This window comes from Bubalus bubalis, chromosome 1 (assembly GCF_019923935.1).
Source record: "Bubalus bubalis isolate 160015118507 breed Murrah chromosome 1, NDDB_SH_1, whole genome shotgun sequence".
Classification (NCBI taxonomy): Eukaryota; Metazoa; Chordata; class Mammalia; order Artiodactyla; family Bovidae; genus Bubalus; species Bubalus bubalis.
In genome coordinates, this window is record NC_059157.1 from 102,625,481 (window position 1) to 102,648,912 (window position 23,432).

Consider the following 23,432-nt stretch of genomic DNA (forward strand, 5'->3'; position numbering starts at 1 on the left):
AGATAAAGAAGGTTGAGGACTAGTCAGGCATTGAACTGGGGGACAAATAATGGTCCTGCATTCTGTGTACCACTTTACCTAGCATAATGTTCCACTTTATTTCTATATTCTGGCCAGCATAAATATTCTCATTTTTAGCTATTTCCTATCACTTATAAATCTCTCACTGTAATTTATGCTTACATCTCATCAAACACTGCTCAAAGTTAATTGTAAACTGTTTGGGTTTTCAAGAATCATATTGAGACAAGTGGCCTGCGGAGAACATTTAGAAAATCTTGAATATTTAGATATTTACAAGTGCTCTGAGATCACAGACAAGGTCACGTAAATACTTTTGGTTTCCAAAAATTCAGAAAAAATTAAGCAAATTCAAAGTCAAGTTTTGAGGTTATTGAAAAATTGAGGAGGAAGGGTAAAATAATTCTCCAAAAGAAAGTGTTTAAAAGCATTATGCCTGAATGTGGATGGAACTGCAACAAAAAAAGGGAAGAGGTCAAAAGCAGAAAGGTCAAGTGAAACCAGTCTTTCAAGAAGTCCATTTCCCTCCCTGAAGTTAATAAACTACTTCAGCCTTCTAATTTCTGTTTTTATTTTCTTGGATAAGTTGATCACAGTCTATGAAGCCTGCAACTCTGTGCCAGCACCGTGAAAAACAAGATAGTTATAGGTAAAGAGCTTTTTAACCTCAAAGAATGTATCATTTAATTGGTGAGGTAAGATTAACCATCAATGCCACTTTTCTGGAATAAATTTACTAACTACCATTCTTCAAGTTTAACTGAACTGAAAGGAAGGCTCAGAGGGACCTTGTATGCTAGTTATTAGGGGGTATAGGAATAAATAAGACAAGGTACCTCCCTTGAAGGGGCTTGCCTTCTAATGGGAAATAGGCTTGACAGATGGGAGAATGAAATAACACTATAAAAAGGTGCAGACCTTGCTTGGGTGTGCAGAGGATTAATTTCAACTGTGACTACAGGGGCAAAGCTGAGTGGAAAGTTTATATTTGAGATGAACCTTAGTGAGTGAGTAGCTTTTTGATAATCAGAGCAGTGAACAGGACAGGGGAACTATTTTAAGTCTGAGGAAGTTGAAGGGAAAAAGGTACACTATCCAGGTATCTCATGGCAGATTCAGGGAACTGATACACTCTTGGATCATGGTTTTCTGAAAATACTGATCTGTAGATAACTAGTTGTTTCAGAGTAAATGGAATAAGCACTGGGGTATGGGGAGAGAAGTTTAAATGTTGTTTATCTATCATGAGAAAACACAGAGCCTGATTCTTTTGGAATACTTATAAAGTTCATATAAATAGCTAAAAATGAGAATATTCAATTAAACCTGGTTGTTCAAATGCTAACAGATGGTGTGATATTGATAGCCACCCAGCCTCACTGGCCCTCAATTCTTTAAAAAATAAGATGAAAGGGGACTTCTCTGGTGCAGTGGTTAAAGAGTCCATGCTTCCACTGCAGAGGGCAGGGTTTCAATCCCTGGTCAGGGAACTAGGACCCCAAATGCCACATACTATGGCAAAAATAAATAAATAAAGCCGATGAAAAAATTGTACAACAACAACAAAAATTAGGAAGTCAACCTCTCCTACACACGTATATTCAACTTCACTTCTCTCAGTGAGTTACTGATGCTAAGTCTCTAAGACATCTAGGTCTCTCATTCTATTACAGTGTTACCTTTCCATTTGGGCCTCCCAGATGGCTTGGTGGTAAAGAATCTACCTAGCAAGCTGCAGACTAGACTTTGATTCCTGAGTCAGGAAAATCCCCTTGAGAAGGAAATGGCAACCCATTCCAGTATTCTTGCCTGGGAAATCCCATGGACAGAGGGGCCTGGAGGGCTACAGTTCATGGGGTTGCAAAGAGCCAGACACGACTTGGCGACTAAACAGCAACAATAATCACCCTTCCATTTAGCTACTGGGCTATCACCCAATGCTAGTAGCACTGATGAGCGTCCTGACTAGTTCCAGGATTCCATGACTGTGGGCTTGGGAGGAGTGCATAAAGTGGGTTAGGAGTGGAAATGAGCTAGCTGTTAGCCCAAACCACATCAGTGACCTGCAATGGAATAATAGAAACACCACTGTGGTTCTTGTATGTTATCAGAAGGATGAAGATCATTGGCTGTCACACTGAGTAGCATAGGAATTTTTCTTGAGTGGAGGAAAGAACAGATGGAGACTTGTGAACAGGCATTAAAATTCATCAAGGGTATTCCCTCTAGAAAAAGACGTTAACACTGTCTACCTGCCTGAAATTAAAATGGATGTTTGCAGTCAGGAATAATGCACCAAGGTAAATGATACAATTCTAATTTTCCATCTGACAAGCATGTTGACACTTTTTTGCTGCTTTTCCTGAATTCTTAATATGTATAGCCCATTTTATGGGCTTCTCTGGTGGCTCAGATGGTAAAGAATCTGCCGGGAATGCAGGACACCTGGGTTCTATCCCTGGGTTGGGAAGATCTCCTGGAGAAGGGCATGGCAACCCACCCCAGGATTCTTGCCTGGAGACTCACCATGGACAGAGAAGCCTGGTGGGCTACAGTCCATGGGGTCATAAAGAGTCAGATACGACTGAACGACTAAGCACAACACAGCACATAATCATTTTATGACATTCAGGATATCCAAAGCTGTTCCTAAGGGATTTGTCTTGTCAAACATCTTTTGAAAAAGAATAAAGATCACAGTTGCTTTTGGCTGGATTTATCAGTCAATATTAGTTACTGTTTCTGCTGTTTCCTCAAATATTTATATCTAATGGGTGGGACATTTTCAATGCTAAAAATAATTAAAATAAATGCATGCAGTGAATGATGAAACCTCTACTATCTCCAGGCTCTCATAGGATGAAGTATCCCTTTTTAAGTCACTATAGGTTTAGGACTCCTCTCCTTTTAAAAATTCTCATGAAAACTGCTACTGCATTATTACAGAATATATATTCCATGGCTAGGGTATACCTAATATAATTGATGCCCAGAGTGCATCATTTTTAACAACCTTTTTTTTCTATATTCAGAAATAATCATGAAATGAAACATGTAATAAAATGGCCAGAAAAGAAACTGACTTTTTTTGTCATTAAACTTCATATATAAAGCAATGCAGGGACTTCCCTGGCAGTCCAGTGGTTAAGACTCTGTATTTCCGATGCAGGGGGCACAAGTTTGATCCCCAGTGGGGGAACTAAGATCCCACATACCACATGGCTAAAAAATTTATTAAAAAAAAAAAACAAAGAAAGTTTTAAAATATCTGAAAAAGAGAATGCAAAAAAAGGAAAAGTGCATAGGTATTTATTTAATACTTTTATATGTATCTAAACAGTGTGAGGCCTGGCGTGCTGCAATTCATGAGGTTGCAAAGAGTCGGACACGACTGAGGGACTGAACTGAACTGAACTAAAACAGTGAAAACTTGGATCCTTTAGTTGCAGCCTGATATTGTGGTTTATATAAGTAATTTTCCAGTTTTTAAAACTAAAGTTCTATAAAAAATATAATATAAACAATTACTATACTGTCCACTACTACTATCATAAGTTTTATTTTCTTGATTCATTCTTTAATTTTAAAACAACACTTTAAAGATTATAAAATATAAATCTACAACTATATAGCTATTAGTCAATAAAGCATTTCAATTATAAAGATATCAGTCAATAAAACATTTCAGATATAAACTTTAGTTCATGCATGAAAAAATATTGCACCTCACAGCCTGTGTTTTGTTTCATTGTGTTGAATTTTAAACAAATATTCAAAATATTTACATGGAACAAAAGAAATGAAACTTTACATTATGTTTCCTTGTCTCTCTAATCACTATGATATTATTGCTTATTTAAAATCTACTGTTTTAATGCAGAAATATGTAGTACTGAAAGGTTGTTGTTGAATCACGTGAATACACCGCGATTCTTAGCCCCCTGGAGGAGAAGAATTCAATCCGGGCCAGAGACGAGGCTTGATCACTCAGAGCTTTTGTGTAATAAAGTTTTATTAAAGTATAAAGGAGATAGAGAAAGCTTCTGACATAGGCATCAGAAGGGGGCAGAAAGAGTACCTGCTTGCTAGTGTTAACAATGAGGTTATATAATCCCAAGAATGTCTGGAGGGTGTAAAGACCTCATCAGACCTACTCCCATAATTTACATTTTAAGATAACAAAAGGTTGAATCCAAAGACTGTCCTTAGGCAGGATACATTATTGTTAAATAATCCTAAGGAATGTGGAGAAAGAAAAAAAGCTTGTCCTTTCTTCCTCCTTGAGAATTCCAGACCCCTCTCTCCTTGGGGACCCCTAGACTCCCTATCAACCTGCCTAGGAACTGACTCTCTCAGTACCACAGGGATTTGAGACACAAACCATGCCTAAAGCAAGCTCAAGTAATTCTGAACATTATGAATTTACTCTTGAAGTGAACATGCCTGTGTGCATGCTAAGTCGATTCAGTTATGTCTGACTCTTTGCGGCTCCATGGACTGTAGCCCAACCAGGCTCCTCTGTTCATGGGTTACTCCAGGCAAGAATACTGGGGTTCTTACAGGGTTGCTATGCCCTACTCTAGGGGATCTTTCCAACCCAGAGATTGAACCCCATAGCTCCTGCACCTCCTGCATTGCAGATGGAGTCTTTACTCCTGAGCCACCAGGGAAGCCCATATGTAGCTGAATTTGTATGTGTGCAGGGCCAACTCTCTAACAGGGATATTTTCTAAGTTAACTTTCATGTAGATGCAATATTTATCAAAGGGAAAGTACTGAAAAATGTACTCATTTGAAACTTACATACATATTATTAAAACTCAGGAGTAACCATAGTAATTATTTAGAACTTAGACCAAAATATTTGGGTGTGGAGGAAATATTTTATCACTGATATTGTTCAGAATTGCTGGTATGTGGTCATTAAAAGTAGACTGACTTTTGTTGTTTGTTTTAAAACTCTGTACAGATAATGTACTCCCTTATGGCTCATGTCCCAGGAGTGTGGACATCACACTGTTCCTGATTATTTAGTAATGGAACAGTTTCTAGTGCTAAGGGGATACAGAAAGAGCCTCACTTGGCTCTTCAGTTTTCCAATATGATTTTTTTTCTTTAAATCTTGACAAGATATAATCTCTCAGAATTTTCAGATCTCTTAGAGGGAGAAAGCCTTTCTGTCTGGACTATCAGAGAAAACTTCAAGGAGGAGGTTGAATCTTCTCCGCCTCCAAATCTTACCCTAGGGCAGTTCTGGTGCCCTTTCCATTATTGCAGTATAATATCACTGTCTACCTAATCACATGGCTAGAGCGTGGGTGCCATCCTTGTCTCCTGCCCCATTCTATCAGACACCAAGTTAAGTTAATTCAGCATACAAAATATCTTTTGAATTTGTTTTTATGCCACTGCCTTAATTTGGGTCTCATTCTACTTCATGAGGATTATTGTCACAGCTTAACAACTAGCCTTCTGCATTCCAAACTTGACCTTTTTCCCCTTCCCCAACCAAATTCATTCTCCACATTACTGTCACAGTTTATATTCTTAAAATTAAAAATCAATTGCACGATTTTTTTTTTGCCTGAAACCCTATAGAGAGTCTTCAGTACCTACTTAAAAATGTCCCGCCTTCATCAAATGGCATTTATCCCCTGCTTTTTTATGCAAACTTATTCCCCTCCCTTACACAACACACTCTAGTAACCCACATCCACTTAATGCCACACCAAATGCCCCATGCTATTTTGCATGACATGCCTTACTGTATTATAGTTAAATAAATGTTTATGCTTTGGTCTTCTGATCTTCCCATCTTCCCAGGGATGGCAAAAGGAGATCTTCTGCTTCCCAAGGATAGCAAAAGGAGATGGCCTTAGAAAAAGTATGAAAGTGAGAAGCATGATGTACCCTGAGACTGAACAGAGAGAGCTTCAAGAAAATAAAAATCCCCTGCTCACAACTCTATGCTGTCTGTGAACTAAGGATACAGAACAGACACAGCTGAGTCCTTAGAGTGTGTGTGCTTAGTCCCTCAGTCCTGTCCAACTCTGCAGCCTCATGGACTGTAGCCTACAAGCCTCCTCTGTCCATGGAATTTTTCAGGCAAGAATACTGGAGTGGGTTGCCATTCCTTCTCCAGGCGATCTTCCCAACCCAGGGATCAAACCCAGGTCTCCTGCATTGCAGACAGATTCTTTACCATCTGAGCTACCAGGGAAGCCCTGAGTCCTTTGGGATGTGGACTCAAAATGTCAAGGTGAAGGATATATGCATCTCAACATACACTTTAGTGGTTATAACCTAAGCACGAAAGAAAAACTAGATCTTATAAGTATGTAGTGTAGAAAGGCCTGATTTATGTCCATTTGGGGTGAAACTCAAAATATTTAAGAAATGACACTCTGTGGTCATCCAGATACCTAGACCAACCAATTAGAGAGGCATGCCAACCACGAAAAACTGGATGGCCCAATATCTTCCAGCTGAGCAAGCCTAGCCACAGGTGTAAATACCATAAGGGGCTGAAGAGAGTAAATAATCTGTAAAACTCAATAACAACTAAGAAAAAAAGAGGTATGTGGTTATGAATCTTAAATGAAATACAGTTATTTCTTATTTTTAAAGATGATATACCTTGATTATAACTCTTCCCATGAAGAAAACCCTAACAGATTTTAACCTCTCTATTGAAAAATTCTTACATTTATGGAAAGTTCAAAATAGTTACATTCACTGAAATAAATGAATGACAGTAAAATGACAGTAATGAAGCCTGAGTGCCTTAATTTGACCTAAGATGGTGTTAGAGTTGACCATAAATATGTACATAAATAATTTTTTTAAAAGCTAAAATGACTGTGATAAATATGTGTGCATGCTAAGTCACTTCAGTCGTGTCCGACTCTTTGCGACTCTATGGACTGTAGCTGGCCAGGCTGCTCTGTCCATGGGATTATCCAGCCAAGAATACTGAAGTGGGTTCCCATGCCCTTCTCCAGGGGATCTTCTCAACCCAGGGATCAAGCTCAAGTCTCTTATGTCTCCTGCATTGGCAAGCATGTTCTTTACTACTAGCACCTGGGAAGCCCATGACACTTACAATATGCCAATAATTTTCTCTTACATGAACCAGGATTTTAGCTTCTATCAGAAGGTACTATGGTAGAAAACAATTAACAAAAACTTCCGATATGTGATGGGGAGGCCTCAGAAGAAGATTAGTCTTCAGACTCAGGAAGAAACAGGCCTTCAGAGGATGCTGGTAGTATGATCTTTCTTGCTTTAGAGTGCAGAGCGGTGGAGCAGAGAGATGGGTACTAATAAGGAAAGGAAATAGGTGCCTCTCCCTTGCAAACTGGTGTGGTTTAGGGGTCTCATGACACAGTGACTTGAGCATGTTGTTGTTGTTTAGCAGTTAAGTCCAACTCTTTTGCAACCCCATGGACTGTAGCCCACCAGGCTCCTCTGTCCATGAGATTTCCCAGGCAAGAATACTGGAGTGGGTTGCCATTTCCTCCTCCAGGACTTAGGGCATAGGCAAGGCCAATCCACACATAGCAACAGCTGCCATGTAATCACACATCAAAGATCCTGGAAAGACATCCACCCAGACAGCCTTAAGGAATCTCATGCACAGCATCAGGAAGCCCACATGACCTACTTCCCATCACAAGCTGGCTCACAAAACCAGAAATGTCGTGACTTGAGATGAGGGTAGGGGAATTCCATTGCATGCAGAAACCACTAATTTAATGTTCTATTATGTAGTATTGATTAAACGTATTATTTAACTCTGTGGTAAACAGACCCATACCACAAGTCAGATATTTCTAGAAGTGCTGGGAATATCTGGGGAAATTTGAATAAGGGTGATGCACACATCCATTGTTAAAATCAGAAACTCTATTTTAAAAGATGATCTTTGTTAATGGAAAACCCTGTGGCTTGATTTCAGGGACGCAATGAAGATTTGCTTATCTCAGTTCCTATGGTGAGATGAAAGATTCACACATTTTTACCTGACAAACAAGATGTAATATAATAGAGGTCACAGACATAGAAGTAGTATGAAAAAAATAGTTCAAGATTTTTTCCCTTTTCTGTGCATATTTTCTGATACTGGTTGCTTTAGGGATAGGCAATCCGTCCTTGTCTAAACACAAATACACCACACATAGTCACACACAGACTTAGAAGATGTAAAATTCCTTTAGCAAAAATGGAACTGGAAAGAATGAACTTCACCCCAAGAATACGTATGGTATGAATTCGTATTTATTCCCTTGACTTAAAAAACAAAGACCATGAAATGAATAGAGAGAATTTTCACACTCATTTTCTATTACTATATTCTTCTTAAAATCTTCTTAAAATGGTATGTGAAAACTTTAAGTTTGCTTTCATGTGGTATTTATAGACCACATTTTGAAACAATTTCTTCTAGGGCTAGAATTTCTCATAATGTGATGTGATTACTTTGGAGAATAGTTTGAAGTCTATCTCTTTAATTCAGTAGTATTGAGCAATCTAAGATTTTAAGCCATATAGCTCTTGGTTTTATCTAGTTTGCCATAATTCTGAAATTTTTTTGACTTGATACAGTCATTCTAGTATTTGCCACAGCTTTGTCAAACAGCAAAGTATACAAAGCGCCTGCACTATTTCGTTTCCCTGAGATATTAAAGAATAGGACAAGCAGAGAACTTCAGTGATCATCAGGTCAGATAGTTTATCATATTTGGAAAATCAACCTTCAGAATCACTGCCTCATCTTCATTGCCACTTGCCCACAATTGCACCATATTTCACATTATCAAAGTACTATGAACCCATCCTAGGTGTTCCCAACAGAAGGAAAACAGGGATATGACTAACATTTTTGAGTTCTTATTATGTACCATACATAATTTCTTTTGATCCTCAAAGAAATTTTATAAGGTAGTTATAGTATATATTATTATCTTTATCTTAAGTGGGAGAAACCAAGTATAGAGAAGTGAAGCCACTTACTTAAGGTCCCCAGCTGGCGGGAGTCAGAGCCAGGACTGGGACTTGAACCCAGGCCTGGCTAACTCCAAGGCACAAGCTCTTATCTAGAAGAGTAGTTGTGAAAGCACATGGGAACACACAGGAAGGTCGTTGGCACTGTGGCTGGTTCACAATACATAATAATAAATGCCAGGCATTACTATTTTTTGGATAGGATGAATTTAGCGAAGTGACACAGCAGTTGAGTAATTGTCCAAGGGCACAAGGCCTGTGGGCAGCAGAGGCCAGGTGGAAACCCACAGTGCCTGCCCCAAGTGCCTCTGCTCTGAACATTCACTTCCAACTGCTTTTGGGGATCAGCAGTGATCTGTATATTCACCAGCCAAATAAACGTTATAGAGATAGAAAAAGGGTTCTATTCCACAGAAAAATGTCCTTTTATGTGTATGTTAGTCACTCAGTCCTGTCCGACTCCTTGTGACCCCACGGACTATAGCTTGCCAGGCTACCCCTGTCCATGGAAATCTCCAGGCAAGAATACTGGAGTGGGTAGCCATTTCCTCCTTCAGGGGATCTTCCCAACCCAGGGGTCAAACTAAGGTCTCCTGTATTGCAGGCAGATTCTTTACCGTCTATATGAGACATGAAATTCTTCAGAATTATACTAATGAAGATGGCCAGTCTTGGTCAAAACTAGGAAGTAAAAAAAAAATCTTTGTTCTGGGTGCTTTCTCATGCTTTCTCTGAGTATTTCTTCATTACATTTCCACCAAGTAACAAATGACCTCCCTGTGACTCCGCCCTACTGGTCATGTCTTTGTCTCCCCAGGCCAGAGGATTCACTCCAGTCTTGCAGAGTTCTGCCTGTCCTATATGGTGAAGATGAGTATCTGGTGGAGAGTGTGTTAGCCAGTGTGTAATCACCTCTCTGGAATAGCAAAAGTGTCTAGCCAGTTCAATAGACCCTACAGAAAAATGATTCTTGTTGACAATTTAGAGGATAGTTCTGGGCAAGGAAGACTCTGGCATAGCTGGGCCAATCCTTCAGAGATGCTAGGCCTTCCACCTTGCTCACAGTGACCTTAGGAAAAAAAGCAGGACAGGAAAAGTCTAGAGCATACCTTAGAAGCTGTGAACAGTAGCATTCAAGAGAACCTTTGGCATTTTATAAGAAACCAACATGAGTATTTCTAAATACTGCTTTCAGTGTTTGAGTGGCTATGTATGATGTTCAGAGTAACCATCCTTCCATTTTGTGCTATTGGAAGGACAAAAGGAAAGTCCATCTGTACTTCTTTTATAGATACTTCCTCACCTTCCTAAGATATTCTACTACAGAGATTATACTGAGATTCATTGGTATTCTCAAAGCCCTAGAAGATACTTAGCATTATCAGTGTGGGCAGAAACTGCCAATGGTCCTCCAATATTAATTCTCCTAATATCACAGAACAAAAAGAAATAGGATAATCACCACCCAGCTAGAATCTAAATGTCCCAGCCCTCCTCATAGCCACTTCTGGACAATGGGTTGTTTGTGATATATTCAAGTTCCATGTTATGCTTATAAACATGGTTATCAGGAATGAGAAAAGAAGTTAGAGAGCTCTACCAGACAAACCTAATGTTTCCCCATGACTGTCTAGACGACCCCTCTATCACTCTTCTTGTCTGTGTTCAATGTGAACCTCATATGGTACATGTTTAGATTCTGAGCATACTAACACGATTCCCCTGCATGTGTACACAGGCAAACAAATAATTTCTTCCATTGAGAAGCATGGAAATCAGAGTCCATAACCAAGGAGATAATGATATCAAGAGTTGTTTACAGCAACTTCTCTGATGGTCCAGAAGCTAAGACTCCATCCTCCCAAAGCAGGGGGCCCAAGTTCAATCCCTAGTCATGGAACTAGATCTCACATGTGTGTGCTCAGTTGCTCAGTGGTATCTGACACTTTGAGACCCCCATGGACTGTAGCCCATCGGCTCCTCTCTCCTGTCCATGGGATTTCCCTTCTCCAGGGGATCTTCCTGACCCAGGGATCAAACCTTGCATCTCCTGCATTGGCAGGCAGATTATTTACCACTGCACCACCTGGGAAGCTCCAGATCACACAAGCCACAACCAAAAAGAAAAAGACCCCACAAGTGGCAACTAAGAGCTAGCTCAGCCAAATAAATAAATAATATTTTTTGGTAAAAAGAGTTGTGTATAGACAACTTTTTGTAAGCCTTAAATGAGAGATGATCTCCCAATACTGCTTTAAGGAGACTATCAGGCTAATAAAGTTTTGTACTAAATGGAGGAAAAAAGAAAACTAAACCATTATCAGTAAACTTACACAGCACTTACTGTGTAATTTTAGCGAATAAACTTCAGGTACTATTTTAACAGTTTTACAGAATTAATTCACTTACCACTAACAACATCCCTGTAAGTTCAATATCATTGTTGTCCCCATTATTTAGATGAGGAAAGAGAACCAGAGAGATTATAATCAGAGAAGCAGTAAATGGCAGAGATGGGAGAGTAATCTAGTAATCTGGAATGATCTTACCTGCTCTACCATTGCCTTTCCAAGAAAAAAACAAGATTGGTTTCATTTTTTAACCTGGTTACAAATGCCTGTGAATATTTTTCTTTCAACAGCTCTAAAATGTTAAGTAAAGGTGAAACTCACAAATGATGGAAATTAAGTTGGAAAGTCTCTGAGAAGTAAGATAAACTGACTTCAATATTACAATAGAGGCAATTTTGATAGTGGGACAGAGGAAGTAATAATTAATTAAAGAGTTCAGTGTTAGAAAAGTCTATTCAAGGCTGTGATTAACACAGGAATTAGTCTTTTCAAACCTTAATCCAGGAAATCCTGTAGCTGCAGAATGTATTCCTAGACATTTACATATAAGTCAGTCATATCTTATAGCAGGCACTTTAGTGATAACAATATACAGGCATTTGGCAGAAGGTTAAGCTCTATTTCTGGCATAAAACATGTGTATTTCAAGAGGAACAAATAAGCATATCCAGATAAATAAGTCTGATAAAGACACTGTGTTACAAAACCAGCATATGAAGGAATGAGAGATTCCAAGCACTTTTTGCCCCAGCGTTTCTGCTCTGACCCAAGGATATGGTCTGCTCATACTGGAGAAACACAATCTGGGAGGGAGGTGGAGTACAGATTCAAGATTTCCTCCTGCCTTTGTTTAGAACGTGTATAGTCTACACAGTAGCCAGACATTAACTGCAGTGCTCCTGGCTTCTTGATGCTGGAATCCTTGGTTGATGCTCAAATTGAATAAGTTGAGCATCAAGTGGTCCAGGGCCTCTCAGCTGGAGTCACTCACTGAGGATGGGGCAGGCTACTGACAAGAGCATCTCCACTTGGAGCCTTGTTCTTGCCAGCATAATCAGCCCATCTGTCCATGTATATGTGCTAACACTTCTATTACTTTCATCCAGACAGAAATCATACGCCAGATACAAAGGGACAAAGCTCCCCCTAACTTTTTTTGAGAAACACAAAATGCAAGCAAGAATTATTTCACTATGAAGGAGGACCTTCAACAGGAAGTTTGTAGAGAACATTACCTTTTCCACAACCTTATTATTGATGCAGCCACATTCCTAAGAAGATATACACATACCTCACATTGCTTTGAAGTGGAAAGGAAACATTATTTTAAAACTATTCTTAAAGACTTTGAAACTTTGTGCCTGTGTAAAGAATTCAGTAACTACATCACAGGAAATCCCTAAGATATAAAGGTTAAACTAAATGAGGTTTAAAGGAATAGAGTCATCAGCTGTCAGGAGTACAAATCTCACCAACCTATATCATTGTTGTTCAGTCATTGAGTAGTGTCCTACTGTTTGTGACCCCATGGACGGCAGCACACCAGGCTTCCCTATCCTTCACTATCTCCCTGAGTTTGCTCAAACTCATGCCCACTGAGTCTAGCGCCACCTGGGAATACCATGGATGTGCATTCTGTCAACAACCTATATCCCTAATTTAATTCAAGTAATGCTGCAATCCAAAAACATATATAAGCTATCTGGCTAATCCTTTGTCCAAGGCTTTCTGTTTTATTGTTCAACTAATTCGAGTCACTATACTTTGGGCTAAATATATTGTACAATATACTTCATTTATTCATTCTATTTTTAGCTTCAAAACCTCAACTATTTTAAATGATAATGTTAAAACTTGTTTCCCATTTATTTGAATATTCTGTGGGTTGTTTGGTATAAAGAATATTAGCAAAAACAGCATTAATGTTTGTGGTTTAGCCACTAAGTTGTGTCCAACTCTTATCAAACTTTTATTATGTGAGTTTACTATGCTATGCACTTTACCTTTTGTATCTGTAGTCTTCACAATAGCCCCATAATTTAGGTAAATTATTATTATCTCTATTTTACAAGTGAGGAAACTAAGGATAAGAGAGGATAAGAAACTAAATCAAGGTCATGCAGAAAATGGCAGAGCCAGTCAATGAACCCAGTTCTGACACATATTGAAAGGAGGAACAGAGTTGAACTGTACTCCCTGTGTGATACAGCACTGCACATTCTTCAAACTGGTATGATTTCTCTTTAATAATATTTAAACCTCAGTTGTAACTAAAGTGAAAAATACAGCCAGCCATCTAAACTTTTCATCAGCACAATACCAGCTTTGTTGTTGTTGTGCTCAGTTGTGTCCGACTCTTTTGCAACCACGTGGACTGTAGCTCACCAGGCTCCTCCATCCATGGCATTCTCCAGGCAAGAATACTGAAGTGGGTTGCCATTTCTTCCTCTATGGAATCTTCTTGACCCAGGGATTGAACCTGAGTCTCCTGCATTGCAGGTGGATTCTTTACCACTGCACACTTGGGAAGTCCCTTAATACCAAATACTTACAAACATAAAAACGCTTAAGAGAAGGGGATTTTTTAATTTTGCAGCTGCTTGTGTGCCATCCTGGTATCGTGAAGACAAATTCCAAAACACAGTTTCAGAACTGAAGATGACATGCTAAAGGATTTCAGTGACCATATTTTCTGATTTGAAACTTATAAGAGTATGTGCTTGTGGGGATAAGGCAGGCTATTTGAAACCAGGAAATTAGGAACTTCTGTTGTCTTTTATAGCCCCTCCCTCTTTATAATATATGGGCATCTCGGACAAAGTAAAGGAACAAGTGAACTCATCACTTTTTCACTTGTATAAAATTTTTGCAAAACTGGCCAAACATCAATGCAGAATTTAAGCTGTTTTCTGTATCACATGACACCTTTTACCTTCAATATAATACAAGCAGCGACAGAATGCACTGATCCCATATTTCTCAGCATTGTCTCATTCAGTATTCTCAAGACACATGCTCCATGAAGCAATTAAGGAGATTTTATTTAGCCATATGCCTGCAACACAGGAGACCCAGGTTCAGTTCCTGGGTCTGGAAGATCCTCTGGAAAAGGAAATGGCAACCACTCCAGTATTCTTGCCCGGAGAACCCCATGGGCAGAGGCGCCTAGCAAGCTACCGTACATGAGGTTGCAAGAGTCAGACATGACTTAGCGACTAAACCACCATTCCAGAGTAACCATGGAGTCATGTATAATCCCAGTTATCCAACACCTAACGAACACTCCTCTAGTCTCAGTTTGAAAAGAAGAAGCTATTTATTCACCAACAGCATGGCATCCAGAACACTTTTGCTAGTATAGTGATAAATTTGTACTGAAATATTTATAGCATTTGCCTAGTTCTATGTTCTTACGATCAGAATATGTTTTTAAGAAAACCAGCCAAACTCTGACTTAAATACTGTTTTCTAATTTGGTCTATACATGTTTTTAAGAAAACCAGCCAAACTCTGACTTAAATACTGTTTTCTAATTTGGTCTATGTTCTTTCTACCATGTCTTCAGTGAGCAAATCCAACTCCTTGATTTCATCTACCATTATCCACTAGGCATAAACACTATATCCTACTAAGATCAGCAAGGGAGAACATTGCTTCCAACATCCCCTGAGAAATATATAAGAAGTCAGTGTCTTACCATTGATACTCCAAATGCCTACATGAGGAATTAGGAAGAAGCCCCAGAACAATTTCCCAGTTCCAAGCACGGTGAGTGATGCCTTCATTTCCTGTTTATATCAGGGATGTTCAGGTAGAAAGCTTCCCTTTCTCCCCTGAATCTTTCAGAGTTGGATCAGGTTGTCTGCTTCAATGACATCTATAAAATAAATAAAGAGAAAGGAGGTGGGAGAGGACAGTAAGAAGAGCCCAAATATTTTGTAAAACAAAACAAAGACTAGGTGGTACTCTGTTCTGTGGTTTTTGCTTCTTGTCAAATTGGCTGTTCAGTTTCAAATGCTTCGATCCGTAAAGCAGCTCAGTCCTTAAATACACCTTTTGTGTCAGCCTTTTTGCCCCACATTGGGGTTTTTCTCATTCAAAGTTCAGTGAAATGAACAATTAAATTCTAAAGAAATTTATATTGGTGAAATATTTAGGTTGAGATTTTAATCAAACCAAGGTCAGAAAATTCATGGTAAAAACTACCTATGATAAGTATACATTTCCCCCCCTTTTCACAGTTTGTGATTATAAAACTTCTTTTATGTTAGAAATTTTAGATTTATCTTCCCAAACATCATGTCATAAAAAGATGAGAATGCTTCTTGTCATTAGGCCAGTGGAGATTCATCTGAGGTTATGCAGAAAATGAGTGATAAGAAACCCTGCCTCAACAAAGGAATGAAAGGCAACTGTCTTCAGTCTGTAGATAAATATCAATGGGATGAGATCATCATTAGTGTTGGCTACATGTTTTCTCTAAATATTCAAGTTTTGAGCTAAATAACATCTTGAATATCAACTAAAGGAAACTTCCAATTTCAACGTTCTTCATTTGGTTACTATCTGAATTAAATAGAATAGAAACAATAAAGGAAGAAATGGAAAAGTTCAAGATCAGATAGCTCAGGATCAATGTGGAACCATTTTCATCAACTCCACTTCTAATAATAGAAGATAGTTAAATTCACTCATTTGAGATTCCAAGTTAAAAATCTAGATTAGTGACATATGTGGTCATTGACAAAAGTTGATGTTGTAAGTCTTTGTCTGAGAGGCTGGTGATTTTCTTCCAAGGCCAAATTTCATGACTTTAAGTACTTAAGGTTAGAGGTTAACTTAAGATCTTCCCTGGTGGCTCAGACAGTAAAGAATCTGCCTGCCATACAACAGATGCAGGTTCAGTTCCTGGGTTGGGAAGATCCCCTGGAGAAGGAAATGGCAACCCATTCCAGGATTCTGTCCTGGGAAATCCCATGGACAGAGGAACCTTGGACAACAAGGGTTGCAAAGAGTCTGACATGACTTAGTGGCTAAATCACCAATACTCAGGTTAAAAGACAGTTATCATGTATTAACTGATTCAGATAGACACTGTGAATGGCTGGAGGCCCAACGATGAAAAATCACTTTTCCTGATTTTAAAGAGCTCTGTCAACCAGCACTGCACTTTCCTCATATCAGCCTTTACTGTTGAGACTTAAATATTCAGGCATTTCAACCACCACACTGTAACCCAGAGCAACTACATGTAGCTTCTTAGTACTTCCATTACTGGAGTAAACATCCTGCAAAATATTTATGTAATATTTACACAGCTTTCTTCCCCATGCTTAAGGTGGAATACAAATGACCTATAGCAGCTGAGGGAAGCTCATTGTGCCTTTAAAATTGTCCCAGAAGTCAAAAGACGTAAGCCACAAGGCCAAGGATCTCAGAATATTATCCCAAATCAGAAAGAAGTTCTAAAAATGTTGTTTATCTCAGCTAAAACCTTCATGATTCCCTATTCTAAAGATTTTTTCATATAAAAATGTCTATGCTAATTAGATAAAATTTGGAAAAAATTATGTAACACCTAATGTATTTTTAAAAAGATATCTTTTTGTGACTTTTATCAGAATGACTGGCTCTTTGTACCTCCAGAGCTGGAGTCTTTAGAGCCAAATATTCATGTTTTAAAGAAATCTCTATTTTAAAGGTGATTCTGATATAACCAGGTTGGATAAATATTTGTAAGCCAATTATAAGTTATCAGGGAGCATGGACTTTTGAGTCACAGAAAACTTGCTGTCAAATCTTTGCCACTTACTAGCTGCAGATTCTCTAATACATTTCCCAGATTCTGAGAGCCTGCGGTAGACACAGACACAACTCTCAGATTTCTTTTCAAGGACAGATTTGCTCTTAGCTGTGGGGAATGCAGTCAACAGAGAGCATCCAGGTGTATACTCCTCCAGGATCTGCTCAGCTGAGATTCCCCTTGTCCAAGCTCATGCTTTCCCATAACAGCCTGCATCCAGTGATGGAACAAGGAAAGTATATAAACGGCCAGCCCTATTGACTCCACATGGGATGCTGATGGCCAATACTTGACTCAGAGCTCCCAGCTGACACAGCTAAGATTACGTCAGGCTTACAGTTTGACGTCTTTCTCTGCCTGATCTCCCTTCAACCACCTTTCTTTCACAGATGTTGATCTGTAGTCTATTTTGATGTCTGCTTCCAGAGAACTAAATCTGTTCTACATCTCCATTTTCTGTTCTTAGAACACAGATGGTAATATCTGTTATTTTGGCTAACTGAGGTAATGTATGCAAAGTGATCAGTAACTTGTATCAATAATTATTTCTGAACCAAAGATAGGTGTTCCTTTGGACAAGATGAATACCAGTAAGCCCTGTATTAATAAAATGGTGGAACAAGTTGAAAATGCTTATTTGCTAATAGCAGTCATCGTTGCACAGAGAATGGGACTGAAAAGCTTTGATTAGAGGAGAAGAAATGTAACAGCTTAAAGAAGGTCTGAATTCCAGAAATTTTACAAGGATGGATCAGCTTCATAAAGAGGCCACAGAAATGAAAGGCAAAAAGAACTAGAGGCTTGAGAACAGGAGATGTAAAAAGGGTCTCTCCATTGGGCCTGTCCCTCAGGGAAAGAGCTGTAATCCTCCAAAAGCCTGGAAGAGGTGAGAGTATAGTAGTTGTGTATTCACAGCATGACTGGAGGGCTGGAGGGGTAAACAAGGCAGGGGTCACTTACTGACAGTGGAATACAAACAAGGATCACAGTTATTGCCACCACTCCTGAGATGGGCAAGGATGCTGACTTGATATCGAGCTCTTCCCCTTGGCTCTTTAAAGTGTCCATTTGATGAGAGAACCAGTCTCATACTATGAGGTGGATGGTATAAAATACCCTTGGCTGCAAAAGATTGAAGATGCTTTGGGGAAAAAAAATTCCTTGCAATCAAAAAGTATATATACATGCAATACGCCCAAACACCCTGCTCCCCTTACTTCTGTATTGGTAGACTTAAAATGTATTCTGGTTCTGTTATTCACTAGATGTGTGTCCTTTGACAAGTTACTTAATTCTGAATCTATTATCTCTTTGAGTCCCATTATTTCCTCTGTAAAGCAGGAATCATTAGACTTACCTGGAACCTTGTCATGAAGTATTCAATAAGAGACAAAAATAGTAACATATATTTTAACAAACATGAAACCACTTACCATAGCCACAGGAGCACAAAACTAGGATCCTGATAATTGTGTTTTCCTTTCTTTCCTCCCACTCTGATGAATTATATAGATTGCTTATGTCTTGTTTACTTGTATCCTTGAAGCATGGGCAGGGAGAGAGACAACTTCTCCTTAGGCACCTGTGTGTGCTATATTTGTATGTGCTTCTATTTTTATGCCATTTTGTATGTTTATTTCATTGTTTTTGTCAGGAAACCAGTTTATGCATGCATCATTGCTCTGCAAAATTGTTTCATCTTCTGCTTTTGTGGGTGTGCACATGCTTTGATGTGCCTGTAGCTTCAGATCTCAGCAAAATGTTAGGGTCTGAAGCCATGAACTTGTTCTTCCAGGAGGGACTAGGGGGTTTACATGGAAAAGACAGGTGGCATACCTTGTAGATTTACAAATATAAGGGTTGTAATTGACTAAAAGCCCCAGGTTCTACACACTGAGATTGATCACCCTATTTGTGCCACGAGGTTCTGCTTCCTAGCCAATGACTGAGTACAACAGAAACACCAAGGCAGGTCCATTTCTGAAAGACACAGGACTGTTATTTATTATTATTATTATTATTATTGGAGTATTATTGCTTTACAATATTGTATTAGTTTCTGCTGTACAATAAAGTCAATCAGCTATATGTGTATCCAAAATCACTGTAGATGGTGACTGCAGCCATGAAATTAAAAGACGCTTACTCCTTGGAAGGAAAGTTATGACTAACCTAGACAGCATATTCAAAAGCAGAGACATTACTTTGGCAACAAAGGTCCATCTAGTCAAGGCTATGGTTTTTCCTGTGGTCATGTATGGATGTGAGAGTTGGACTATGAAGAAAGTTGAGCACCGAAGAATTGATGCTTTTGAACTGTGGTGTTGGAGAAGACTCTTGAGAGTCCCTTGGACTGCAAGGAGATCCAACCAGTCCATTCTAAAGATCAGTCCTGGGATTTCTTTGGAAGGAATGATGCTAAAGCTGAAACTCCAATACTTTGGCCACCTCATGCGAAGAGTTGACTCATTGGAAAAGACTCTGATGGTGGGAGGGATTGGGGGCAGGAGGAGAAGGGGACGACAGAGGATGAGATGGCTGGATGGCATCACCGACTCGATGGACGTGAGTTTGAGTGAACTCCGGGAGTTGGTGATGGACAGGGAGGCCTGGCGTGCTGCAATTCATGGGGTCGCAAAGAGTCAAACACGACTGAGGGACTGAACTGAACTGATACATATATCCACTCCTTCTTGGACCTCCCTCCCACCATGCCTCCATCCTCCCCTTCTAGGTCATCACAGAGCACTGAGCTGAGTTCCCTATGCTATCTAAGTAGGTCCCCACTAGCTATCTATTTTACACATGGTAGTATATTTCTGTCAAATCTAGTCTCCCAATTCATCCAACATTCCCTTCCGCCTGTTTCCACATGTCCTTTCTCTACATCTGTGTCTCTCTTCCTGCTCTGGAACTGGGTTCATCTGTACCATTTTGCTGTTCAGTTGCTTAGTCATGTCTATCTCTTTGTGACCCCCATGGAATGCAGCACACCAGGCTTCCCTGTCCTTTACCATCTCCCAGAGCTTGCTCAAACTCATCCGTGTCCATTAAGTCAGTGGTGCCACCCAACCATCTCGTCCTCTGTCGTCCCATTCTCCTCCTGCCTTCAATCTTTCCCAGCATCATTTTAATGACTTACTTTAACTTAAAGACTCCCCTAGAATCTCGCCAAACCTCCCTTGCAGTAGGCAGCACTCAAGCATGGTTCCATGCAACCTGCTTCCTGCTTTCACTCAGGATCACACTTACTTTGTAATCTAATAGTTCTCCCTGGTTTTTTTTTCCTCATAGGAATTTCCCCTAATCTAATCCTTGCATATTTCAAGGAGCCTGCTTTTTGGATCACCCAGTCTAACACATCAATTTTGCACAGTTATGACAATGTTGAATATACAACTTTTTATTTTGCTTTTCTACATGCCTTGTTCAATGGGTAATATTCTTCATAAGGGGAGTCTATTTTGTAGAAAGTGGGAAGACATGAAAGCTAGTTAGTAGAAATCACAGTATTAAGTTAGTCAATTTGGGAAAATTTGTGAAGATCAGCCAACCAATGGGAATAGTAGTAAAAAAAAAAAAAAAAAACCCCAAAATACACAGGCATATAAAGCAGGCAGAAACTTGAAAAATTCACATCCTTTTAAGTATAAAAGTGAAAGTAGCTACGAGCACAGCGGGAATCAGACCAAATAAAGTGAAAGTCTTTTTGAGAGCTGTACTGAACATGCTTCGGGAGAAGGCACCCCACTCCAGTACTCCTGCCTGGAAACTCCCATGAATGGAGGAGCCTGGTAGGCTGCAGTCCATGGGGTCACTAAGGGTCGGACATGACTAAGCGACTTCACTTTCACTTTTCACTTTCATGCATTGGAGAAGGAAATGGCAACCCACTCCAGTGCTCTTGCCTGGAGAATCCCAGGAACGGGGGAGCCTGGTGGGCTGCCGTCTATGGGGTCGCACAGAGTCGGACACGACTGAAGCGACTTAGCAGCAGCAGCAGCAGCACATGCTTCACTTGCATTTGTTGTAGCACTAGAATCCTCTCCTTATGTACATGGCTTTATGAGAAAAACAACATGCAAATGAAGTAAATAGTATTTCATAGCAAAGCAAAATGGAGTTAGCTTTATTTTGGAATAAGTCAAAGAAAGAATTTGGGAGAAATTTGTCCTGAAGTTACATGTTGTGCAGTTGCTAAGTTGTGTCTGAGTCTTTGCAACCCTGTGGACTGCAGCACATCTGAAATTATATAGTTATATATCCAGCAGCTTCCTGGATGTCCATTTGTGCCAGACATTTCAGTTGCTTGGTAATGAAGAGATCCCCAAATGAGAGGTCTAAAGGAAGATTCTCAGGGGACCAGAAAAGCAGGGAGGACTCAATTGGGCAGAAACTAATTGCCATTCACCAATCAGTTCAGAAGTATAGCATTTCATTCTGCATTTCGTAGACTCATATAAATGGTATCAGTGGTAATTGACTAGATTTGGGGTCTGGTTATCCTTTTCATGCTAATTGGAGTCAGTGCTAATAAACTTAGATAATTATATATTTAAATTTTCTCCCATGATGGTTTGAAAGGAAACTCAGAAAGACCAGGTCCAGGAAAAGCATGTTCTCCCGACTTCTGAGCAGACTTTCAGCTGCTGATCAGTTGCCTTGTAGGACTGCTTGCCATGCCCTTACCTCAGGCATTTCTCCAAGTGATTTAGGAAAAAATACTCCCCAGTAGCATACATTTAAATAGCTGAGTAATATTTCATCTTATAATTATAGCAGTGTTTATTTAGTCATTTTCCTATTGCAGAATGTTTCAGTTTTCTTAATTTTTCACATAAAGATAAACATTTTTGCTCTGCTACATTTTGGATGATTTCCCAAGTGTAGTATTACTGAGTAGAGCATTTTTAGCATTCTTGAAACCTTGTGCTACATAAAGAAAGACCAATGTACATTTCTAGAAGCAAGATATGAAAGCATCCAGATTTGGTTAACTGTACCCTTACCATTAGTAATATCTTGTTATTATCATCATAATTTTAAAAGTAAACCTTTCCATTTATTTTGGATTTTTATGCTTAATGTTTTTATCATTTGTCAATTGTTATTCTTGTATAATTAACTGTTTATCAAAATAATGGAATCAGTAGTTTTCTTACTATTTAAAAAAATTTTTATAGTGTATATGCTGAATATATAAACTCTCATCACCCTGCCTATTATACTTTCAGCAAATTGTTTTTGCCATCAATCATTTTAATAGTAGTTTTCAATTTACCAAAGGCACCTTTTTTAAAGGCAACCCTATCTCACAGTAACCATAATTAACAATTTGTAGTGCTTTTAAATTAGGAAAAAAATCTTTCCTGGATGATTTCTAATCAAGATGTCCAGAAAAATGGGGTCAGCCTCCCAAATGTGTCCACATCCTAGGCCCTTTAACCCCTGCTACCTTATATGCCAAAAGCTAATTCACAGATTTGATTAAATTAAGGATCTTGAGAGAAATTATCCTGGATTGGTCAGGTAGGTCTGATGTGATCACAATTATCCTTATAAGAGAGAAACAGAAGGAGTCAGGGTTGGAAGAGAAGGAAATGTGACAACAGAAGCAGAGATTGAAGTGATATGGCCACAAGCCTAGGAATGCCAGCAGCCTCTAGAAGCTGGAAGAGACAGGAGTGGATTCTTCTCTCTGGAGCCACTAGAAGAAACCAGCTCTGTTGACGTCTTGATTTTAGTCTTATAAGACTCACTTTGGATATCTGATTCTCTAGAACTGTAAAAGAATACATTTGTGCTGTTTTAAGCCAGTTTGTGCTATTACAGTGGCAGTAGAAAAGTAAAGAATAATGTTTTGTTTTCCATCATGCAAATTCCCAGCAAAGGTCAAAATGTTAATGTCCAGTAAACTTCTATGCTAATACAAAAGGAAACTTGCTACATTCTAAAACTTTCATGGAATTTCTTTTAGAAATAGTGTGGGTGCGGCTGAACCATAAGAAACTAGAAATTTTCAAGCCTAGCTCATCTCCTGTGAAGCTTCGTGCACCTGGTAGCTATGGAGACCACTAGGCAGCACTTCCCTAACCTTCCCTAGGAAAAGTGATGGCATGGGTCAAAGGGCTATTCTAAGATTACATCACTTGAGTTCCATATCAGTTTAGATAGAGTTCAGCTATGTGCTTCCCTGGTGGCTCAGCTGGTAAAGAATCCGCCTGCAGTGTGGGAGACCTGGGTTCAATTCCTGG

At 39.2% G+C, this 23,432-nt stretch overlaps 1 protein-coding gene across 5 annotated transcripts in view; it reads right to left on the reverse strand.

Moving 5' to 3' along the window:
- BTLA (B and T lymphocyte associated) overlaps positions 1-23,432 on the reverse strand; it is a 64,491-nt gene that overhangs the window by 20,924 nt on the left and 20,135 nt on the right. For 3 of the 5 annotated variants that reach the window (XM_044941771.1, XM_044941766.1, XM_044941764.1), the window contains one exon: positions 15,073-15,252. In XM_044941771.1, coding sequence (XP_044797706.1) covers positions 15,073-15,160 — 88 coding nt within the window. In that variant the 5' untranslated portion in view covers positions 15,161-15,252. The other 2 variants (XM_006074009.4, XM_044941773.2) reach the window with 2 other exon arrangements.